At 44.9% G+C, this 24,182-nt stretch overlaps 1 protein-coding gene across 11 annotated transcripts in view; it reads right to left on the reverse strand.

Annotated features, from left to right (window-relative positions):
- Positions 1-24,182, reverse strand: part of PALM2AKAP2 (PALM2 and AKAP2 fusion) — a 504,955-nt gene that overhangs the window by 207,915 nt on the left and 272,858 nt on the right. For all 11 annotated transcript variants that reach the window (XM_053204813.1, XM_027034800.2, XM_027034804.2 and 8 more), the window contains one exon: positions 805-919. In XM_053204813.1, the coding sequence (XP_053060788.1) occupies positions 805-919 (115 nt within the window). The remainder of the gene's footprint in view (positions 1-804; positions 920-24,182) is intronic.

Genomic DNA, 24,182 nt, shown 5'->3' on the forward strand with positions numbered 1-24,182 from the left:
ATCCCTCATCCACCTAACCCGTCTTTCTCCCCCAGGTCCAGAATTTGACTGTGGTGGGTAAACCCAATGCTTTCTTTTCTTCTGGGAAATATGTTTGGGATCCTGAAATTTAACGAAAAGTTTTATCATTCCCACTTTATACTGAATTTCTCCCAGTAGGGATTCATGTTGATTATCCAGCGAATACCCTTAGCCATGTTGGAGAAGTGACATCAGAAAACCCCATCTTAAAATTAATGTGATTAGATTGTTTCTTCGGTCTGGGTACCTGGGTTATAAAATGGAAGGAAGGTTCTGAGACATTCAGAAACTCTTGGCTTTATGAGTTCTCTCCTCTGCGCTACATGGAATCTGTTTTCAGAGTATTTACACTCTGTGTATTTGCAATTCATATCCATTTGATACGGTTTTGCCTCTGGCTTTTTTATAAAGGAAAGACTTAAATTAAAGCTGTAAGGAGCAGGGCTAGTCTGCTTAAGAAGAATTCGCTTTAGAATTCTAACGTCCAAGGGGAGATGACTTTTTAGGCATGAGGCGCATGAAGGGTTTGGACAATAGGTAGACGGGGTTAATTTAATGACTCTCTTCTGTGCTTCCCCGCAGACCAGGTGGTCCCACACCTGAAGACAGGCTGCTCTCAGTGTCAGGGACGACACTGGTCCTCACACAATCCGCACCTCATTTCACAGGATGTGTGGCTCAGACTTCTCATCGATATTAACTGGCCCTGTCTCCAGGGACTAACTCACTAGTGCTTACTTCCCTGTGGATAAAATTCAGAGATATCCCACTTGTTTTCTGTACCTTCTGAAAGTCCTTGAAGGATTTTTCCGTCTCCTTCAGTTTCTCTAAGATGATTTGCTCTTTGGCAGATATCTGGGACTCTTCACTTTCTAGTGCTTGTATTTCCTGCTCCAGCCTGGAAAACACACAAACAGAGAACAGGTTACTTTACTGTCCTGCCATCCTGGGGACAGAGAGCAGCTCCTTCCTGTGGGGTGACTTCCTGGCCGTCTGAGGTGCCAGATTTCACATCACAGGGCATCCTGTGTTTTCAGCTTTGCCACTCAGCACACATTGACCACAGGAAAACCACCCTGAGCTACTGCCACTGGTTCACCACCACCACTTTAAAATGTGCTTTGGTGTCTCCCCTCTAACCCTATTGATGTGCGCATTCTTAATTTGGGAGTAGATATTTCTACATAGCATAGGACATAATGGCTGAAGGAAAATAGCTTCACCTTCCCCTAGCTAGCTCAGAATAAGTGTTCTTCTATCAGTTCTCTGGAAGTGTGAAGAACTAGTCTCATTCAAGGAAAATATGCTGCTATAAAATGGCTGGTGGCCAATACCCTTGGGAGCCTGCTGTCCGTCATCTCTCTTACTGGCGCATCCTCTACTGCCCAAAAGAAGGGAAAAGGGAGGGGGAACTGATACAGCTGCCCTTCTCTTCTGGAACTTTCGCAACTTTCACAGCCATCCTATTTTCGGAAAGGGAAATTTTGTCACTGCCAGGAGACTCTAGGAATATTCCAGAACAGCCATGATCTGGGAGATGTCTCAGTACCTTATTCTTTCAATGAAATGATAGTATTAACTGTTAACTTATACTGAGCACCAAATCTCTGCCAAGAACCAAGCTAAGAATTCACGTAGTTTAATTTATTTAACCTTCCCAATGACCTTTTGAATCAGGAATCCCCATTTTACAGATGAAACCATTAAGGCCTGGCAAGGTTAAGGAACTAGTTTATTGCTGCAGAGCCTTGAACCAAGGATTCAAGCCAGAAGGCCAGACACTACTCCTGACCATGGTGCTGAACTCTTACCACATGGGTTCTACGGTGTGTCACCTTATTTCCTGCCTCACTAGATATTGTGTATGTAGGCATCTAGGGTGGCGCTGTTATGCAGCAATATCCTTAGGGTTATGAAGGGATGGATGTTCCCCTGCCTAAAGAATTATTTGGTCTGAATGTATTTGTTTGCTCATTCAATTCTGCTTTTGGGTTCTTTCCTCTCTGTTGTGCTAGAAGCTTTGCTGCAGTGTCTGTGTCTGCCTTTATCTGCCCCTTCCCTTCTTCCATCTTCTAATCTGCTGTTGAGAACTAGCTAACCAAGTTTGTTCAACTAGAAAGAGTTCAGAGTGAGATCTTGAGAGGGGTAAGGACACCAAGCCACAGGCATGGATTTATTTAGGGGTGCACTGTGCCTCTCAGAGATTTCCTTCCTGGGCATCAGAAAAATGACCTCTGGATGGATGAGACTTTGCAGCAATTACTCTGGGTCATGCAGACAAACTCTGTGTACAATCATAGTGCCTCCAAATGAACACAGATGTACTTGTCATTTCACTCACAGTAAGAGTGGAGGTCCTTATAATGACTTAGATGGCCCTATAGTAGCTAGCCTCCTAGTACCTACATGGCATCCACTCTTGACAATGAGAGCAACTCCTTATTTTCCCATTTGTGCCCTGTGTTTTCCCCTCCTCCAAGAAACTCATCTCAAAACCCTAACCATTCTTGCCTCAGCTGAGACACCACTCACCCCACGAGGCTTTCACAGATTCACTACCAGGAAAAACACTGTCCTCCTCTGAACATTTTTTTTTTTTACATTTATTTATTTTTGAGACAGAGAGGGACAGAGCATGAACGGGGGAGGGTCAGAGAGAGAGGGAGACACAGAATCTGAAACAGGCTCCAGGCTCTGAGCTGTCAGCACAGAGCCCGATGCGGGGCTCGAACTCACGGACCGTGAGATCATGACCTGAGCCGAAGTCAGTCGCCCAACCTACTGAGCCACCCAGGCGCCCCGTGTCCTCCTCTGAACATTTATTAGCACATTATTTTGGTCATTCTTCTTATTTATCAAAGGTTAAATGTTAGAGCAGTGGTTCTCAACAGAGGTGATTTGCCCCCCAGGGGATATGTGGCAATGTCTGGAGATATTTCGGTTGCCCATAACTCAAGGAGAGTGGAAGTGGTACTCCTGGTACCTGGTGGGTGGCGGTCAGGGATGCTGCTAAACACCCTGCAACACCCTGGACAGCCCGCACAGCAAGGAATTATCTGGCCCCAAATTCAATAGTGCTGAGGTTTAGCAACCCTCAATCATTAATTTCCCCCACTAGATTATAAATTCATCATGGAGTGGAGGGCACAGGTGTTCAATATATATATGTGAAAGAAAAAGAAACTAAACCAACTGCCAAAAGACACGACTCAGCCACATGAGACCTTCAGGATTTCTTTTCTTTTTCCTTAATGTTTATTTTTGAGACATAGAGACAGAGCATGAGTAGGGAGGGGCAAAGAGAGAGAGGGAGACACAGACTCTGAAACAGGCTCAAGGCTCTGAGCTGTCAGCACAAAGCCTGATGCAGAACTTGAACTCAGGAACGGTGAGATTGTGACCTAGGCCAAAGTTGGACACTTAACCAACTGAGCCATCCAGGCACCCTGAGACCTTCAGGATATCTGAGACCAGGGTGAATTCTTCAGCAAGCCTTGATTTGAGTCTACAGGAGTCTACAGGAGAGGGAGCCAAGTGACATAGATATATAAACCAAAAGATATACAACTCTTTTTTGCTGTTCCATATCAGCAGTAAAATCTTTCACCCACCTCTGTGTAAATTATTGTGTGTGTGGGGCGGGGGGGGGGGGGGGAGAGGATCAAGGAAAGGGAATAGGAGCAACATACATGGGGCAAATGATCCAGAAACTGAATTAGTTCAATGGGTAGAGAAGCTCTGGGCTAGAAGTTTCCTGGGAAGACTGATGATAGTACTTGCCAGGTGGGTTCTGAGCAGATTGAATCTCAAGGGACAGAGTTCCTCGGAAGATATGTAGGATGTGGGTAGAGTCTATTATTCTCAACCATATTCCCTCCCTCCCCTCTTCACCTCCATGGAAAGTAGATACATCCCTGACGTACTGATCTTGGTCTTGGCCACTTGGTTTGCTTTGGTCTCATGGTGGGTGGTTTGTACCTTCCTGTCCCTTGACTATTGGCTTAGCCATGTCATCTGCTTTAGCCAATGGGATATTGCAGACACAACACAGGAGAGGCTCGGAATGTGCTTGCCCAGTTGGGTTTGTCCCTGTGTGCCTTACCAGCGCCAAGAGAAGAGTGTGTCTGGCCAATGGCTGTCCTTTCAGCCTTCGCCCCAGAAAAAACATAACAGGAGTAGAGTGGAGCCCAATCCAGAGTCAGAAGCCATGCCTAGTTGGATCTATACCTGAAATTAGAGCTGCTTAACTGGGCCCAGCCTAGATCAGCAAATACCCAGTACAGTCACTGAAGTATGAGCAATAATAAATGGCATTCATCTTAAACCACCGAGCTTGACAGTAGTCATATAGTACTATTGTGACAAGAGCTAAGTGATACAGCTCAAATATTTATATATTATATGGGTACATATTATATATATGTGTGTGTGTGTGTGTATATATATATATATATATATATATGTATTATATGATATATACATGTGGATGTATACCCTAATAAAACATATAATAATATATATACATTTGTAATGTGTGTATGTGTATATAATATTAGAAAGAATATAAACTACCCCTGCCCCACTTCTCCTAATCCTCAGAGAAATCTGGAGGGATACAGGGCACACTCTCATGAGGATTAAGATGGAGAAAAGAAGAAAATATCAGGGCACTGGGTGGCTCAGTCGGTTAAGCATCTGACTCTTGGTCTCGGCTCAGATCATGATCTCATGGTTCATGAGTTCAAGCACCGCATTAGACTCTGTGCTGACAGTGCAGAGCCTGCTTGGGATTCTCAATCTCTCTCTCTCTCTCTCTCTCTCTCTCTCTCTCTCTCTCTCTCTCTCTCCTTCTCTCTCTGCTCCTCCCCACCTCAAAAATAAATAAAGTTAATAAAATTTTAAAAAGATAATAAGAAAATATCAGTAATAGTTGCCTCTGGGTAATAGGATATTGGGTCATTTTAATTTTGTTCTTTATAATTTTCAATATTTTCCCTTTTTAAAAAAAAAACTCACGTATTCCTTGTCTAACCAGAATAAAACCAACAAATGGCTTTTGAAAAAGTCCTCCTTTGACCGAGTGCTGAGAAGGCAGCATTTCACAGGCTGTGGCATGGGAAAGGAGCCAGCTTCTCATGTGTCCGTGAAGGGTTAAATGGACCCACGCCAACATCGATTTACATTCAACTCGACCCACATTTACTGAACTTGTGTGGTTGGACTCAGAACTAGGCACTGCAAGGGATTCTAAAATAAATAAAATCGTGTTAAGAATGGCTGACTGAAAAAGGGGGGAAGAAAGGCCAACTCTAAAGTAGCTCACCTCTCCCAGTGAAGCAGCCTCTCTGTGGCCTGATGCCCACTGGCTGGCCCGACTGTCTCCCCAGCCTGCCCCTGGCCCTATGGGTTTCAGAGCTCTCAGCTATATAGCTCAAGCACTAAAGATTTGGGTCATGATACTGTGTAACTGAGAAGGGGGAGGGAGGGAGGGAGGGAGGGAGGGAGAGAGAGAGAGAGAGAGAGAGAGAGAGAGAGAGAGAGAGAGAGAGAAAGCAATGAAACTAAACTTCTGCAATAGCAACAAATGAGTTTCACCCAAAGGGGACGAATGAGGGGAATCGACAGTCTAGGCAAGTCAGATCCAAGGAGCAGATTCCTCTACAAATGCACAAGTGGGCTTGGGCCCAGTCTTGAGGGCGCCAAACAGCCCAGGCCACTATCATTCTGTGGAAAACCTGAGTCCCGGAGCCAAGAGCGTCCCAGGGAACAGAGCCTCATGGGGTTCATAAGAGTCATCTCAGCCAGGCTAGAGATGCTACTGTTTTGTAGTTTCGTGACTTAAATCTAATGCAGGCTTTCCTGGAGGAGCCAAGTAGATACTGCTGAACTAAAAATAAAGAATGGGCAGGAAGTGTAATTTATACGCAAGGTTAATCGAGGCTCCTGAGGCTGAGACAGGTGCATGTAACCGCCTCTGACTGGTTTGCTCGTTTTCTTCTGAGCAAAAAGCAAACTGTAATAGGTGGTAAGCAGAGGTAACAGACACGCTGCAGATGTGCGGGTTTAATTTACTGGAGATAAAGGTGCAATCATGGCCAACTGGTCTTCTAAAATCTACCTAACCTCAACAGACCTCCCTCACGGGAAAATACGAAAGACCTATGGCTCTGTGAAGTGCATCGATCACTCTCCTCTCAAAATCCATTTATGCATTCATCCATCCAACTTTCTGCAAACACCTTCATTCCATCAGGCACTGCGCTGAGCGTCAGGGACAGAGCTGCATCAGGCACAGTGTCTGCTCATCAGAGCTCCTGGTCGAGTGATGAAAACAGCCAAGTAAACACGTAAGTTACAGCTCACAAAGCATCTGGACTATCGGCAACAGATTTCTACAAGTTTAAGGCCCTGTTGAGGTCACAGCTGAATGCAATTTCCAACTGCTACATAAGGTGGTAAGGAAAACTTGACTGAGGAGGTGATATGTTAGCTGGGCCTTGAAGGATGCATTCACCAGGTGGATAAGAGAAGAAAATGCGCCAGAAGGAGGAGACCGCACAGGCCACAGCCCAGATTATCATATGTCCCTGCTCTTACCCAGGGGCATGGGCTTTGTATGGCCTTTTCAGGCACGGCAAGATCTACCCTCTAGTTGAAACGGCTCAGCACGATGGCCTCAGAGAGGCCCTCAGCTTCCCATCCTCATCCCCATGGCTCTCTGCTTGCATCCTGCTCTGCCTTGTCTGGCCTGGAAACAGCTACCTGGCCTTAAGGGCTCTGCTGAGAACCTACCTTCCCTCCTCCACAGTAGGAAGAAACAAGGCTCAAACAAAGAAGAGGCTGACTGAGAGGGACCCTCTGGCTCCTGTTTCCCGAGATCCTCTGCTACACTTTTAACCTTCTTACTTACGGAAGCCAATGAATGTTTCCTTTGTGTGGGTGTCTGTCAGGTGAATCCAAAAGAGTACAGACTAATACAAACCAGGTTTCCAGTAGTCTTACTGCTTAGAGAGGACTTTGCCTGTAAACACAGGTGTGTTTTGTTTTTCTCTCCCCATCAGTGGTGACGTGGATAATAATTGTAATACTAAAAATTCTAATATTGTTTTTGTGATGTATATATGGCTTGTAAGCAACAACAACAGGTAATGATTAGGATTTTTGAGTGCTTACTGTGTGCCAGGCACTGTTTCTAAGTGTTTTACAAGCATTACGATATTTACGCTTCACAAGAGCCTCTGAAGTAGAAAGTTTTGAACTCCATTCCACAGATTAAGGAAATAAGGTACAGAAAGGTCACTAACTTGCCTGGGGTTGCAAAGATAATGTGGGGCCAGGATTTGGACCTTGCTGGTGTGGCTGGAGGACCAGTACTCTCTGTCACTTCTTTCAACTACCTCCCTATGACAACTTAGTCTTTTTCCCTCATTTCCTGAGTGCATAATGCAACATAATGTATTTTTCATGCTCATAGAACCAAAGAAGATCAGGCTAGGAGTAGAGGCTATTTAATCTAATTACTTTTCAGAAACATGAAGCCCCTGAGCTGTGTTCCACTCAATGGTCATCCTACCTCTGCTTGAAATCCTCCCCACACGGGGAGCTCACCACCTCTAAAGGCAGCCCATGCCCTCTTAGAATAGTGCTGACCTTCAGATCAGATTGCTCAGATTGAAGTGAAGTTAATTTCCCTGTGGCTTTCACTGCCTGAGCTCTATCCTTTGGAAGTGCAGAGGTCAAGTTTAGCAATCCCCATGACTTGTAGGGGCCCCATTCTGGGAAATGGGAAAACCCAGGCAAATGGAACTTGCCACCCAATGGGGGACATTGGTGATATGAACTGGGACCTAGGAGTGAGGAGGGGAGTGATGGGAGGAGTAGAAAGGTAAGGTAGGAAGAGGCAGGGGGACTTCTGGGCTTCCCCATGGAGGAACTCAGCACTGAGTCAGCTGAGGCAAGAGATGCAGTAAAGAAATGTTCACAAGTGTATTCCTGAACAAGCTCTGAGCCAGATCAGTCTGTTCCTGACAATGGCGTGAGTCTTTACAATTTTCCTCTCCATTGAAGAACCCGAGATAGGGTTACATACAAGAAACGTGAAAGGCCAACCACAGCAGCTCGGTTGCCATGTGTTTGAGTCTCAGTAAATTCTCCCAGAATAACAGGAGACTCTGGCAGATGGCCGAGCTGCTGAATTTAGACCTGTTCTCTTCTCCTGAACTGCAAGTTCACAGCTGAGCAGTCAAGTGGGGTGCCTGTCTGGCCAACTTGCCAAAACAAGAACCTCAGGAAGAATATTTGTACTCAGAGGAGAGGAGAGCTGCCCACATCTTTGTGTATCCAACACACACACGCGTGCGCGCACACACACACACACACACACAACCAGAACTGTTAGTTGTTCACCAACTTCCACCCTCCTTTCTTACAATCCCTGACGTTTAGCTAGGACTATGGCCACACAGAAAAATGACCACATTTCTCAGCCTGTTTTATAGCCATATACAGCATATTCTGGCCAAAGGGATGTAAGTGAAAGCCCTGTAGGGCAGCTTCTAGAACCGTCTTTAGCCCTTTTTTCTTTGGCCCTTCTTTCATCCTTCTGTCTGAAATGCATATGTGCTGGGCGCCTGGGTGGCTCAGTTGGTTAAGCGTCCAACTTCGGCTCAGGTCATGATCTTGTGGTTTGTGAGGTAAAGCCCTGCCATTGGGCTCTGTGCTGACAGCTCAGAGCCTGGAGCCTGCTTCTGATTCTGTGTCTCCCTCTCTCTTTCTTTCTCTGCCCCTCTCCTGCTCATGCTCACTCACTCTCTCTCTCTCTCTCTCTCAGAAATGAATAAACTTAAAAAAAATTTTGAAATGCACATGTGCTGAGGTGGAACTCTCACTTGAACCTGAGGATGAGGATAGGAGAGGGATAAACTGAAAGAATGAAAGAAGCCCTGGGTCCCCAAGGAATTCAGAGAGGGCCACTAGACTGTTCTGGACTGCCTACCTGTGGATTTTTACTGGAGGGAGAAATAAACATCTTGTTCAAGCCACCGTTCTCCTGGGTCTCTTCGCCTGCATCCACATTTAATCCTGATTAATACAAGACATTTAGCACATACGGCTGAATTTGAATGGATGCTCTTAGGAGTATGCTGAGGATGTGGCGCCATAGCTAATCACAGCCCAGAGCCTCATTAATGACTCAGCAGCAGAAGGAAAAGAAAATGAGCAATCGCCAAGTTTGGAATTCACGATGACGAATCAACTCTTGTCAATGGGGCTTGGCTGAAGCTGTGAGTCACAGACCCCCGACCTCAAATCCCCTCCCCATCCAAAGTCTCCAAAGGGAAGTTCCCTGAGTTTTGCTCAGTGATAACCACCCACGTCTTAGCATCTCTTTGGTGTGCTGGGATGTTTATGTCAGTCTGACTCCCAGTGCCTTCGCCAGCTGGATTAACAGGAGAAAGGGGCAAGTTGTGCTGTCTGTGCACTCGAAACGCCTCTGCGGCTGAGCTAACCACCTGACACATAAGACTTAACAATATGGAGATCACCAGTGACACTAAAGTTGCAGTGACAAGGACGGAAGCAGAAGACACATTGTACGCCGTTCAGAAGTGCGCATGGTGAGAGGCTACGGGGCCTGGCAGCTGTTAATTGTGCCTGCCCTGATCCCCCGCCACTTTCCTTTTGGGAACAACATCCATTACCCCTCCTCCATTCTTTGAATATTTAGCCTTTCTCTCTCTCTCTCTCTCTCTCTCTCTCTCTCTCTCTCTCTCTCTCTGTGTCACTCACTCTCATCTCAATTTCTCTGTTTCTATAGTCTAGGTAGAGAACATTGGGAAGAATATTGTTTGTTTTCACACAAATAGATGCTACAAAATTCACTTCGCATATTTTGGGAAGACAGTGCATTAGTTTCTATGGCACTCTCCAAATATTTTTCATTTGTGACTCAATTTGCAAGGAAACGGCTTCCTTTTACTTAGATGAGAGTATCTGGAATCACCACAGATTGTTTGGTATTTTACTGTGAAAAAAAGGTTAACAGCCCTTAAATAAACAGAGGATTTCCACTTCTCCTCATAATAGAATAGGACCTTCCTTGAGTGCAAAGTGTCAGTGGAAACTCAAGCCCATTTCATTTTTCCCCCATGTCATCACTGAGGCAGAAATATGGCAGAGAAGAGAATGTCCCTTCAGGAATTCCTAAAGTACAGCTCATATCTTTTCCCTTGTTGAAAAGCTTCTGGTGGCTCTCCATCACCTCCTTCCCGAATCTCAACTTCTTAAGCTGGAAGTTCACTCTCACGCCCCTTCCCAGCCTTATGCCGTTCCCTGTGTTCCAGCCAGAACAGAGTATGCTGCCCTGGGAAAGAGCCAGGAATGAGTCCCCACTCTCATCCCCATCTAACACACCTAAAAATCAAAGCCCAAACCAAATTCTGTCTTTTTAGTCATGTTTTCCTTAAATCATTTCCACCTGATGTGTCCCCTCCTTCCAAATCCCCAGAGCATTTCTAGCCCTGTTAGGTATTTGATATGATTGTTAAAAATGTATTTACCCTCCCCAACCCTAGCTGTACCAGCCCTCTTCTGAGCATAGGCTTATTGGGAGATAAGACGATATGTTATTTTGTTCCCTGTACATATGTGTTGAATGAATGAAAAGCAAGGCAAAGCAAAAACACACTTTTAAAAGATTCTATAGTGAGGGGCACCTGGGAGGCTCAATCGGTTAAGTGTCCGACTTTGACTCAGGTCATGATCTCATGGTTTGTGGGTTTGAGCCACGCGTCAGGCTCTGTGCTGACAATTCGGAGCCTGGAGCCTGCTCTGGATTCTGTGTCTCCCTCTTTCTCTCTGCCCCTTCCCCGCTCGCGCTCTCTGTGTGTGTCTCTCTCTCAAGGATAAATAAACATTTTAAAAGATTCTATAGCAAAACTAACTTGATGCTATTCAATCTAATTTTTTACATCTTGGCTTGGTTTTGCTACTTCCTCCTTCAAACTAATATACTAATTTGTATATCCATTGAGAAAAAAATTAATATTGGATTTATTTATGTCTTGATCTAAGTATACAGCTGGGACATAGTAACACACTTTGTCACTGATGTTGGTGCAACCAAATTTAATACCAAGTAAATATGAATTCAAATTTCTCTCTCCATAAGTTTTCCTTAGCCCACAAGATCAGTCTATCACTCCTTGTCTCGTGTATTTATTCCATCCGGAATCAAATGGCTCACACCACCGGGATCTCTGCAAGTTGATTTCTGCTACAGGAAATCATTTCCAAGCTTGTGCTGAGCATTGATTTCTTGGGTATAATTCTTGTTTGAGCCTGCTTCATCAGAAATAAAGAGTTTTGATTACACGACAGTGAGATGAATCTCCTTTCAAAGCAACACATTTCTCAATGGCTTAAACCCTTTTCTCCCCCAAGAAGCGTCTCTTTTTGTAGAAGAGAAAAAAGTCTCATCCAGCCTTTGTACCTCCCGACTCTGACTCAGAGACTCTCCTCCTCAAGCCCAGTGCCTCCACCTGTGCACCTGACCTTGCAGATTCCTCTGGGAAGGCACTCCTTCAATTATCCCCTCCTCTTGTAGCTTCAACCTCTCCCCAGATACCTCTTTTGCTTTCGTCCATAAACAAAAATAAATTCTCTCACATTAAAAACAGGTGAACTTCTTATGACCCCACAGCCCATTTGAGTTACTGCTGAATCTCTCTCCCAGATTCCCCCAGCAGCACTCCCCTCTGGTGGCTTCAACAGTCTTGTGTCCCAATCTCCCTCCGACAGGCTCCACTCTACTTTCTGCCCCCACCACTTTGTTGTATCTGGTCTTGTTCAAGTCCATGACCTCCTGACTGCTGAGTCTAAGAAATATTCTTCAAGGTGAATCTACTGACTTTCTCCATTTGTTAAAATACTGTGGACCACTCTTCATCTCCTTCAGAGGCCATGACACCAAATTCCCAATATGGGCGCCTCTTCTACTCCTTCATTAAAAGTTCATTTGGCTCACTGTCCTCGCTAGACGTTTTATCCTTGGCTAATCATGTCCAGTCTCGTGGTATAATTCCCACAACATGCTGACATCTACCTAACCTATACCTTTAGCCTTTCTCCTAGATTCCAGCCACTGCATACAATTGCACTTCCCGTGTCTCCATGTGGATAGTCCACAGGTACCTCAAAGCCAACATATGCATGACCAAACTCATCTTTCTCCAAAAAGCTGTTCCTCCCTCCGGCATTCTTTACCTCAGATCCTGGTACCACCATCAATCCATTCTACTTAAGATGGAAACCTGGATGTTACCTTGCCCTGTGACTTGTCCCTCTCTGGTAACCACCACACATGTATATTAGCCACCTAAATCCTGCCAACTTGCCCCACAAATATCTTTCATATCTCTTCCTCTTCAGCCCAGTTAAGAGTGCTCTCCTTCTTTCTCCTAAATGCCTACAGCAACCTTCTATCCAATCCCTTTTCTTCTATCCAGCCTTATTACCCTCAAATCTGGAATGGGCATGGACACACCACAGTTGCGTTCCCCTGATAGAAAACCCTCACAGGCTCTCTGCTAGAAGTTCCTTAGTCTACATACACCCAGCCTCCCATTCATCTCCAGGAACAATGACTTTCTTAAAGATCCCTGCACACAGGGCGCTCTTTCTTGCCTCAACGCTTTTGCTCATATCACTGTCTCTGCTTGAATTGCCCTTATTCTCTCCCTTCCCATTCTCCTGGGTAATTACTGCTCATTAAGAATCTGCTCAGGTATCATCTCTTCTGAAGGTCTTCCCTGATGCCTTTACCATGACGATGCCTTTCCTCCTTGCTACCTTATCCTGTGAACATATTTCTATCACCAATTTTATCCGATTGTGTATTAATCACTTGTTTATGGATTTGAGGCTCCCTTCCCAACTCCCTTTTGCAAAGCTCTTGAAGATAATAACCATCTCTTCTTTATCTTTCTTTGAATGTGGCTTCTAGCATCTAGCTAGTTTATACCTAGCAAGGAACCTGGCTCAGAGAAAGTTCTCAAGAAATGCTGGCTTAGGAAATATGTGTTTCAGTGAATGTGTGAGTTGCTTCTCAACTGGAAGCAGCTTCAAGACAGACCTTTTGGCTCAAGGCCTTCAGCCAAACGTGAGTCTTGAAAAAGCAAATTTAAATTAGCGGCAACTCCAGAAAAAAGAACTGATTGAAAAGCAACTTGTCTTATTAGCTTTCTCTGAGATAAGAAAATATAGAAGGTAACCACTGTGCTTTCTAGACTTTTCATTCATTTCTCCAAATATCTCAAATGTATAATTTCACCTGACCCCAAGTGTGTGTTTGTGTGTGTACATGTGTACACATGTAATACACTGTTCTTACTTCCTCTGGGGCTCACCTATACAAAACCACCGGTAGAGGACACGCAGCTCTGCAGAAACTGGGCTGGAATGATGGAGAGTCTCAGCACTTACTTTGCTTCCCCCTGTGATTCTCTTTGGGCTTGCCCTTCATGCAGGAAGCATCTGGGCGTTCATATCTGATTGTGAAAATTGTTTATGTGGCACATTCCTCTCATCCAAATCCCTGTTTACTCATTGTTTGTGCCTAAATCCAGCACTGTGGTAGCTTTCCTGCTGAGTCAGAGTTCTCCATTAGCCTCCGAGTGTGTGTGTGTGTGTGTGTGTGTGTGTGTGTGCGCGCGCGCGCGCGTGCACATGTGTATGCACATGGCTTCAGCCACAGACTTTATAAATGCCCAAACTGGGAATAACCAACACATTTTTGCCTCTTGTCTGTATTGAAGGTTACTCTTGGAAGATCGGTGGAGCTTTCAAGATACTCAAGGTAGCATTTTAATGAGTCACTCATCAGAAGAAAAATATTTAACGTGCAACAGTAGTAGTGGTAAAAATAGCTAACATTTGTGGAGCATTTACCATGAGCCAGACAACATGTTAAGTTGTTTGGAAGCATTATTCAATTTTCTGCAATCTTCATAGCAGCTATTACAATCCATACCTTACTGATGACGAACCGGAGGTTCAGAGAGGTGCAGTAACTTATGGCCCATCACCAGTAAGGGGCAGAGCTGGGACCCAAACCTACGTCCGCCTGTTGCCGCAGGCTGGGATATTAGACTGCCCTGTGCTGCTTCCTTCCAAGAGCAAATGAAACTATTCCTATTCCACAGGTTTTCAGTATTTCCTCTTTCTGGCATAGAATTTTCTTTTCCAATATATTGATCAAATAGATATGCTCTGGTTGAGGCATGAATACACTGGGAGCTCCTCCTGCTTCTCCTACCCTATCCTTGTCTTGGCTGGGCCTTTCTACAGAACAGAATATGGTTTGGAAACCATGTCTCTGTGAGAGCAGAAAGAGCATCTGGTGTATAACTATGGCCCCCACAGTGCATACAAGAGTGCATTGTACACAGCCAGCACTCAACCAATGTCTACCACAGGAACATGGTTCTGAAAGGGGGCATTCCTGCCTATGGCCACCTACCGTCTGAATTTCCATGAGCTGCCTGACTGGCCACCAAAGGACAGAAAACACCTCTGGCCTTTGGGCCCTAGAAGGTAGAATGCTATCCACCTGGAAGGGACAGGTGACAGTTGAACTGTGCCTGAAGTGGACCCTCAGAAGGAATTTGGCCTGGGGAACTGAGGCAGGGGCTGGGAGACTTGGCAAATCCAAACTGTCTTCCCAAAGGGATCTTCCTCTTATGTTTTCTTGTTTTTTTGGTAACCATGTTTTCCATGCTTCATATTACCAGGTGACAGCTCCTCCTTGGTGGAGAAATTTGTCATCCCACTGGGATAATTCCAAAGTTATTCTAAGAGTTCCTGCTCTGAGCAAATCAAGCCAATCAGGAAGCTCCTCCACATGGGCTGAGCCGGCTGATTGTTTCCCCCTTGCACGCTTCCTGCTATTGTTCTCTAGCATGTTCTCAGAGACACAGTCACTGAGCCCTGCCCCTTCCTCTCAGGAGCCTAGGGCTGCAGTCATTGCTATGGGTTGAGGTGTGTGAGACTCTAAGATCAGGCACCTGGCCAGGAGAAAAGGGTCTGAAATGAAAACAGGGGTGGTTGCTGGCTAGAACAGAAACCACAGTTTTTGGGTCTCTCTGGCCTCAGGAGGGAGGTATGAAATATTCTGGATCATTCATTCAGTGTTTATCAAGCATGTGTTGGGCTAGATACAGTGACAGTTGCCTAGTCTCTACATTTAAAAAAACTCATCCTTGGGTCACCTGGGTAGCTCAGTTAGTTAAGTGTCTGACTCTTGGTTTCAGCTCAGGTCATTATCTTACGGTTTCATGAGTTCAAACCCCACGTTGAACTCTGCATTGACATCATGGAGCCTGCTTGGGATTCTCTCTCTCTGCCCCTCTCCCAATTGCACTGTCTCTGTCTCTCTCAAAATAAATAAATAAACTTAAAAAAAAGAAAAAAGAAAAAACTCATTTTCTGAGGGGGAGGCAAGTGTGAACAATTTCAAAAAAGTGCTGGGCAGAGCCCAAACTGCAAAGTCCACAAGACAATCAGAGAAGAGAGCCTGACTGCTTAAAGAGTGGAGAGGGCAGGATTTCAGGGGCTTGGAACATTTCATTGGGACCATTCCAATGGGACCTCATCCCGTTTCAGTGGGATGAGAAAAAGTATCAAGGCAGAGAAGTGTTTATAAGGCATTTCAGGCCAAAGCAATGGCATGACAAAGAAGTTCAATGTGCCCGTAGGGTTCAAGCAAGTGAATGAGGACCTCTATCAGACTGGACTATTCCAAGTGTGCTCATGAAGGGAAGAAGGTGACAGAGAGGGTCGGGTCCAGGATGAGATGGCACTTGAATGCTACCTCTGGGGTTTAGATTTGACCCTGAAGGCAAGAGGAGACGGTTTAAGCTACTTGTCCATTTGTCTATTTGTCCGTTTCATGGGAGTGCCTGGATCAGCTATGTTCTAGAAAGATCACTGTGGCAGCTGTATGAGAATGGATGTGGATATGTAGGACAGGTGCAGAATGAAGCATAAAGGTCAATTAGGAGTTGTCCAGGCAAGGGGTGAGGAGGCCTACTGTGAAAAGCAAAAAAGGGCTCCATTTATTGATTTTTATATTCCAGTGACATCAAGGTCATTCTAAGTCAAACATTTTGGCATTGGTGTGGCCTCACAGGCTGGGCTGAAACAAGTGAGCGCATTAAATTGTGAAACTACATGCCAAGGTAGGCTGTGGTAGCCCAGTGCCTAGAGTCTGTGTAGTTTAGCAAGACTCTGGGCTTTACCCTCCTGCCCACCTCTCTCTTGGCCACTTCCTTGAGACTGCCCAACTGTTACAGGTATGAAAGGTATCTTCTTTGGAGAGGGAGGAAATACAGCCGAAGCCAGCCATTTCTGTTCCCTCTGATGGCCTATGTGTTGTCTAGGAAATGAAATTGAACTTGGACGCCCTAATTTAAGAAGTTCCAAAGATTGAAATTGTCTGAAACCCATGAGTTCCTACAAGAAAACAAGCTCTTGGCCCGATTCGCTGCATCACTGCTCCCACATGGCTGCAGCAGGAAAGGGCGTGGAGTAACATACTAATGGGTCATCTCACGTCTGGGCATATGCTGAGCCTTCCCTTCTCCATTACAGCCAAAAGGCTGAGTCAACACTGCACACTGTCCTCCTTGAGCATCCCTCATGGATTGCAGGTACAAAGTGGCTCTGCACTGCTGCTTTCCCTTGGCATGTTCACAGGAGTCTCTTTGGCACGTCCCCTGCCATTTTTCTATCTTACAGATATAATAGAGTCATTCTGTCAAAATGCCAGCAAGAAGACCCTATGGGGACCTCTTACAAATGGCACAGATGGTTTGGAGGCAGAAACAGCGACACCGCCCATCTCTGGCTCACGCATGCCCCCTGGTGGCCCACAGACTGGACAGGTAGGGATGGAATGGTGTTGGTGGATGAGCCTCCCCACCCCGACAAACCTGGCTCAAGGTTACTGTGTGGGTCAATCTCCCAAGGAGATCCTACAGAAGGTAAAGAAAGTCAGGCATACCACAGTTATTATGGGGTTTTGAGATAAAAACTTGAGGAACTAAAAATAAAGCTACAAATATTCTCTCTGATGAACTTTATCCCTCTAGACTTATCAGTTCTGTTGAATGAGTGATGACTAATTTTGGATTTTCACATCCAGAAGGAAAACAGAAGTTTCCTTATACCAACAGCCTGCCAATGAGAATGTCCAGATACAAAATGATTCACATGTAGGAATCAAAGTCTGGGTTGGACAGCATTACTTATACCAAACTGGAGAAGTTCTTAGAAGCAACATGAAAGCAGCTTGCATCAGGTTCCAAGAAGACAAATGTCCTTCAAAACTTATCCAGAGACTTGTGCTTTTAATTGAAGCCCTCTGTCAAAGAGATGATCCAACTGGCCATTTGAAATGGAAACTCTTGAATATAGAAATAGTACATTGTGTTCCAAAATGACGATTTAAAAAAAAAACCAAAACACCTGCCTCTTTCTGGTGGTTTGGCTAAGGCAGAAAGGGCACTGGCCATCATCTTCCTATTCAGCTGCAGTCCTACCCCTGAAGTTTTCCTACCATTGTCTATTATTTCTGGATCTGGAGGCTAAAGGAGAATTACCTGCTGAAAACACCAGGAAACGTCATTGCGACCCTCAACCGTAACAGCTCAGGGTGGACCAGATTTGTAGCTGAAAGAGCACAGACACCCCGGTGTGGCAGATCTCAAAGTAAATGTTTCTTGTGTGAATGAGTGAAGGACCACACACCTCCTGGGCACACAGGAGAGTTACACATTCCCACAAAACTCGAAGTATCCCAATAATAACTGTAGCAGACATTTGTGTAATACGCAAAGTCCATTCTCAGCAATTAGAGATTGTTTTATCCCTGCATAATAGATAAGAAAATTGAGAGGAAGGAAAAAAGGGAAACCAGAATTCTGATATCTTGCATGTATCACAATCAGATTGCTACTAAGCCCCTCATGACTGTTTTAGCCAGTATGGGGCAGCAGGATGTAGAGCAAACAAGTCAGGATCAGGAGTTCAGTTAGCCTGCCAATGACTGCTTGGAATCCTGGGTAAACTCCCTACTTTTCTGAGTCTCAGTTCCCTCATCTATAAGATGTTTATAATGATGTATACAGAAGAGTTATTTCAAAGCTATGAAGATAAAGTTAATATTTAAAATATCTCAGAACACTTCCTGCCAGAGAGGAAGCATTATTTAATGTTTGTTTTTGCTTTCTCTTCCAGTGCTTTTTAAAAAATAGAGCTAGAGGCGTCTGGGTGGCTGAGTCGGTTGAGCATCCAACTTTGATTTCTGCTCAGGTCATGATCCCAAGGCTGTAAGATTAAGCCCTGCATCAGTCTCTGAGCTGAGACTGGAGTCTGCTTGGGATTCTCTCTCCCTCTCTCTCTCTCTCTCTCTCTCTCTCTCTCTCTCTCTCTGCCCCACATGAGTATGTGCTCTCTCTCTTTAAAATAAAAAAAATTAAAAAATTAAAAATTGAACTTAAAGACTATTCTGTTAAACCCTAAATATATTACCTTACAGGACAAACCAAAACATACTATTTAATAGAACAGATTCAAATCCAACTTCTTAATCACATAGTTTGTGGCCCAGAGGATTTAAGAATACCCACAGGTTCTTAGGTTAAACCAACTTTCCAGAGAATGTAAGTTCTATCATCTGAATGCTAAAAGCAAAATTAATGAATCAGTTATTGGCTTCAAAGATAGTGAAAGTTAAAATTGTGTGTGTGTGTGTGTACATGTTGAAAAAATACAGAAAATCTACTTCAAAGTCTCTATGTGTGTTTCTATGTGTACATGGGGGGCCATCTAGTGGCAAGTAAAGTCATCTTCCACAAACCAAGGTAGTATGTTTGGGAATTTAGGTAAAGCCTCTAGGAGGAAATTGCCATCATTCTGCAGATTTGTACTGTGTGGAATAAAAATCTCATATATCAACCCCTCCCAACACACGTGTTCTTCCCTCCACTTAAGGCCAGTCATTTGTGCAAACATGGATCCCAAGGCCCATGGCTCTTCCCGCTTCTGCAAAGCAGCAGTGAGGCCCTATAGGGCATGCTCCGTCTCTGAGGCTGTCTTCACACACTTCTCCAGACCTGCGTGTCCTGGACCTTCCCTTAGGGAGCACAACACTTCCCTCAGGAGCAGCTTTTTCACTCTTATATCTGGAAACCCAGTGACCAGGGCCAAGAAGGACATCCAGCCCATGAGGTCAAGCACAAGAAAGGGCTCATGAAGTCTGTGAGGTTCCAGTACAGACGCTCGACCTTTGTCATCTCAGGAACCCCAATACCCAACAGAAGGACCTGCAAAGAGTAGACCCTGGCTGTCTGTGGAGTTGAGTGGGGCCTTGTGTGCACACTTATTCCCCCATGTTCTCCTTTCATTGGGCCAGGGTAAGAGTACAGCTATGCTCCCTTTTGGACAGGCAGTTCCACCCAGAGCTAACTGGCCATAGGCATCTTGAATTTCCAAGTCCAGCCAGGGCCCAGGGAGAGAAAATCAGGCTCTGATATGAGGTCAGGGGATATACTCTGACTGAGAGCGGAGGAGTGGCTGAGTAGCTAAAACAGCTTATAGATGCACTCTACCCATAGATGAATTAAACTCGGCAGAATCAATGTATATTAAGAATTGAATGGTGCTATATCTCACTTCTCAAAGGACTAGAAGCAGGACTATACCTAGGGTAGCCAGTTGCTTTACTGCATTAAAATTATGGTATATTGCACAGTCTTTCCAGCAGCCAGTGCCAGGTAAAATGAGGTATGGCTGCACTGACTTCATAATGAAAGATGCTACAGTTCTGATGACATCCCTCCCATCAAGACCCTGCCTCTAGTTCAAAAGAGACAGGATCCACAGAGGACAAACTCTGTGCTGTAAGAAGAGAGAGACAAAAGGGTACCAACAGGAGCTGGGAACCCATCATGTGATGAGCGTTGATTAGATACTTTACATACTTAACTAAGTTAAGCCTCACAACAGCCAAACAAGATACCTGTTATTGATTCCTACTTTACAGATGAGTTAAGTAGCTCGCCCAAGGTCCCATACAATTAATGAGGTGCAGAGCTGAGATTCAGACCAAGGTTAGTTGATGCTGAAGAACACTCCTTTCACTGCATCGGTAATAAACCCCTGCTCAGCCCTTTGGAACCCGGGAGAAAGAGGAACTCCTAATTCATGGTAGAACTCTATTTAGGCCCAAGGTATTGCTGAGACTAAAAAAGAAAAAGAGAAAAAAACACACAACTGAGTAGGTCTAGAACTGGTCCCAAGGTTGGAAGTTTTCCTTCATGGTGCAGCAATGCCTCTCCCTGAGAACTCTCCAGAGCCCTGGCCTTCTGCAATGCCTTATCTGGTCCAGGTGTGAGTGAGGATCGTGGGATTATTGACTGAACTGTTTTATTTGTACCTGTGTCCCAGCCCATCCTCTGTTGGTGGACAGTCTTCTTCTATCCTGCTCAATTCAACCTAACCTGGCCATCTGCCCAGTTGGTTCCAGTCTACCCTTGACTCATCTACCCCTCTCTTTCTCTAACTGAAGCACTGAGCCAGCATCCTAGTCTCACTGCTGGGTTTATTACAATTCCTCTACTCTGAAACTTTCAATCATGCTCCACAGCCTCTAGAATAAATTCTAAATCTCTCAGCTTAGCATTGAAAGCCCTTTGTGATCTGGTTCCAACCTGCTATTCAGGTCTTTTCTGTAGAGCTGTTTCTATAGTTAGGCCTGTGACTATCCTGTCTTCAAAGAGATGGCAGATCCTATGCAGAAAGACCACCCAGGGCAGGCCATGCCTGGACCGCTGCTCCTGACAAAGAGAGTGACTCTGTGAGAGAAGCAACTGTTTACTGTCCTTCCTGTTTCCACACGCCCTTCTCTTTGGACAACATACCAGAGATAGTGACAACCTCCAAATGGAACCAGGCCCCTTTCAGCTGTTTTCAACAGGTGGCTGGGCTGTGAGGAGCCAAATGGGCTTGGTTGAAATGGAGCGTCCATGACAACCAGCTGATCTTGCCAGTTAAGCTCCATTCCAGCAGGCCTGTGGCCACAGTCTCTGATGATTGCATCATTCCGTAGCTCAAGCCCAGCTCTAGAGCTGGGACCCGACATGAGGCTGAAAAGGGCTAAGGCCTCACTGAGGTTAGGAAGGGCCCCCGTTTTCCAGTCTGATTATATCTAATGATTTCCACGAGCATTTGCTCCATGTCAATGGCAGCCATTCAGCTCACATGCCTACACAGCCTTTATAGCTTGTTTCCTATGAACCTGGAATTTCCTTCCACTTAATTGAGGCATATTAAATTTGATTTAGTATCTTTTATTTTTTTAGAAGTGAAATCATGACTGCTTTACAACATTCAGGTATTAAAAGTTCTGGGTTAGGACATAATGTACTGTCTAGAGTCAAAGTTAACTCTCTCTGGGTGATAAATATTTCTTGGAAGGGGACCTTCTAACATCAAATGATGGGACTCAGGACCAATAAGAAACTTAAGTCCAGAAGCTTCAGGAGATCTCTGAATACTCAAAGTTAAAAGACTTTGAAGAGTTGTCTTCCATTATAACCAAGTGGATTATTAATCTCTTGAAGGTAGCAGTTGTGTCTATCTTCACTTGTCTAACTTAGCTCAGCCTCCATCATAAACATTCGATAAAAGTTTACTGAATGAGGGGCGTCTGGGTGGCTCAGTTGGTTAAGCGTCTGACTTCAGCTCAGTTCTTGATCTCACAGTTTGTGAGTTGAGTCCCGCATCGGGACTCAACAGCTCAGAGCCTGGAGCCTGCTTTGGATTCTGCATCTCTCTCTTCCTCTCTCTCTCTATCTCTCTCTTTGCCCCTCCCTCACTCGCCCTCTGTCTCTCTTTCTCTCTCAAAAAATAAACATTAAAAAAAAGGTTTATTGAATGAATGAATGAATGAATGAGTCTTAGAAAGATTAATACCAGCCAAACCCCACTGGGGTAAAAGCCCAAACCCTAAAACCCTCAAATGAACATTCCTTTCTCTGAACATCTACCATCTTGAGAACAGGTATGATGTACCCAGCACCTGTCACATGCATACGCCATCCGTCAGGCACCTAGACCGTTAGATTCATAAAGGCAGGGGAGAAGACTCTGTTCTCTTTTCTATAACTCCAACACTTTGCCACTGCTATGTACGATGCTCAGTGAATATCTATTTAATAATCTCGCTCCAAATGAATATCATGTCAACCACTACAGAGCAATCAGTTGTGAGCGTGGATGTTTGTTCACAGCAGTACTTGTTCATCCTTCTAGGTAAATGGAAGCCTTGTCAAGAAAATAGTCTGCTTCCTTTAGTTTATGTCACGATTACATGTCAATCAAAGTAAAAGAGACAAAGGCGCAACCTGCAGTTGGAAACGCGTGTGCAGAGAGAGGTATTACTAGCACTGATACTCAGAACAACTGTGGGCATGTCGCTCTGCTACCTTCTTTCCTTTCTCCATCCGTCCAGTAAACATGAGCGAAAGCCCTTTTGTCCCAGCAGCGTGCCGGGGTCTGTGAATACAAAAGTGAACACTACATTCTCTTTGCCTCCAGGAAGCTGAAGCTGGAGGAGAATAGAGCAAAAAACCCCACAACTTCATGTGTGCTCTGCTACCAGTAAGTTATGGGCTAAAAGTGTCCCTGGGGGACACTGAACCAGTGTCCAAGCTCAGGGAAAGCGGTGTCTTAACTGAGGCCTGAAGAATCCATAGGAGCTAGCCAAGTCAAGAAGAGTTAAAGAGTGTCCCTGGCAGAAGGGGCAGCATGTACAAAGAACTTGACCCAGAGAGAGCTTGGTACCTCAAAAGAACTGCAGAGAGTACTGGGGCAGTCAGCAATGGAAGGAAGTGGAGGCAATTATGAGAGATAAGGCTGGAGAAGTGGGCAGAGGCCATATTATAAGTGGTCCTCTAAATCATATTAAGGAGTTTGGACTTTATCTTACAGTCCAAGGGGAATGAGTGAAGGTTTTTAAACTGGAGAGTGACACCATGAGATATAACTTCTGCAAAATACTTCTGGTGGCTGGGTAGCGTTTGGGTTAAAAGGACACAATGCCAGAGGAAGAGAGACTGGATGAGAGGGTTTTGCAGCAATCCACATGAAAGATAATGGTGGCCTGGACTAGTCCTCACAGTGGTGGGCACAGAAAAGAGTGGAAGGATTCTAAAAATATTTGTAATATACAGGTGCCTGGGGGGCTCAGTCGGTTAAGTGTCTGACTCTTGATTTCGGCTCAAGTCATGATCTCACTGTTCGTGAGTTTGAGCCCAATGTAGGCCTTGGCCTGATAGTGTGGGATTCTCCCCCCCCCCCCCGCCCCCGACCCTCAACTGACCATGCACATGTGTGCTCGCTCTCTCTCTCAAAATAAATAAATAAACTTAAAGAGAAATGTTTGTGATATAAAATTACTGAACAGATATGGAATTAAGAAGCAGAGAGGAATTAAGGATGCTGCCCCTGCTTTTAGACTTGGATAACTGGGTGCACGGTGGTGGTTTTCAATGAAATTAAGAACCAAAGAGAGGGAACAAATTAGAGAAAGTAAACAGTTCGATTTCTGACTTGTTGAATTTTAGGTGTTGGAAGAAATCCAAATGGATATGGCCAGGAGATGGATGGCTGTATGGATAGCTCAGGAGAAAAACAAAAGTGGGATGAACGAACGTATTTCAGAAGATGCTATCACTCAGAGAGAATGTGGGAAAGAAGAACATCAAGACAAGACCTGAAAGGGGCGCCTGGGTGACTCAGTTGGTTAAGCATCCAACTCTTGATTTTGGCTCAAGTCACAATCTCGCAGTGCATGGGATTGAGCCCCTCGTCCTGCTCTGTGCTGACAGCATGGAGCCTGCTTGGGATTATTTCTCTCTCTCCCTCTGCCCCTCTCATGCATGATTGCACTCTCTCTCAAAATAAATAAGTAAACTTAAAACAAAAGAGACAAGAACCTCAAGGAACCAACATTTCCAACATTTTGAGAACCAACAGAGAAAGAGGAAGTAGAAAATCAAGGATATTATCATGGCAAGTAAACCAAAGAGGGAGGGTGTTTT

This window comes from Acinonyx jubatus, chromosome D4, assembly GCF_027475565.1.
Source record: "Acinonyx jubatus isolate Ajub_Pintada_27869175 chromosome D4, VMU_Ajub_asm_v1.0, whole genome shotgun sequence".
Classification (NCBI taxonomy): domain Eukaryota; kingdom Metazoa; phylum Chordata; class Mammalia; order Carnivora; family Felidae; genus Acinonyx; species Acinonyx jubatus.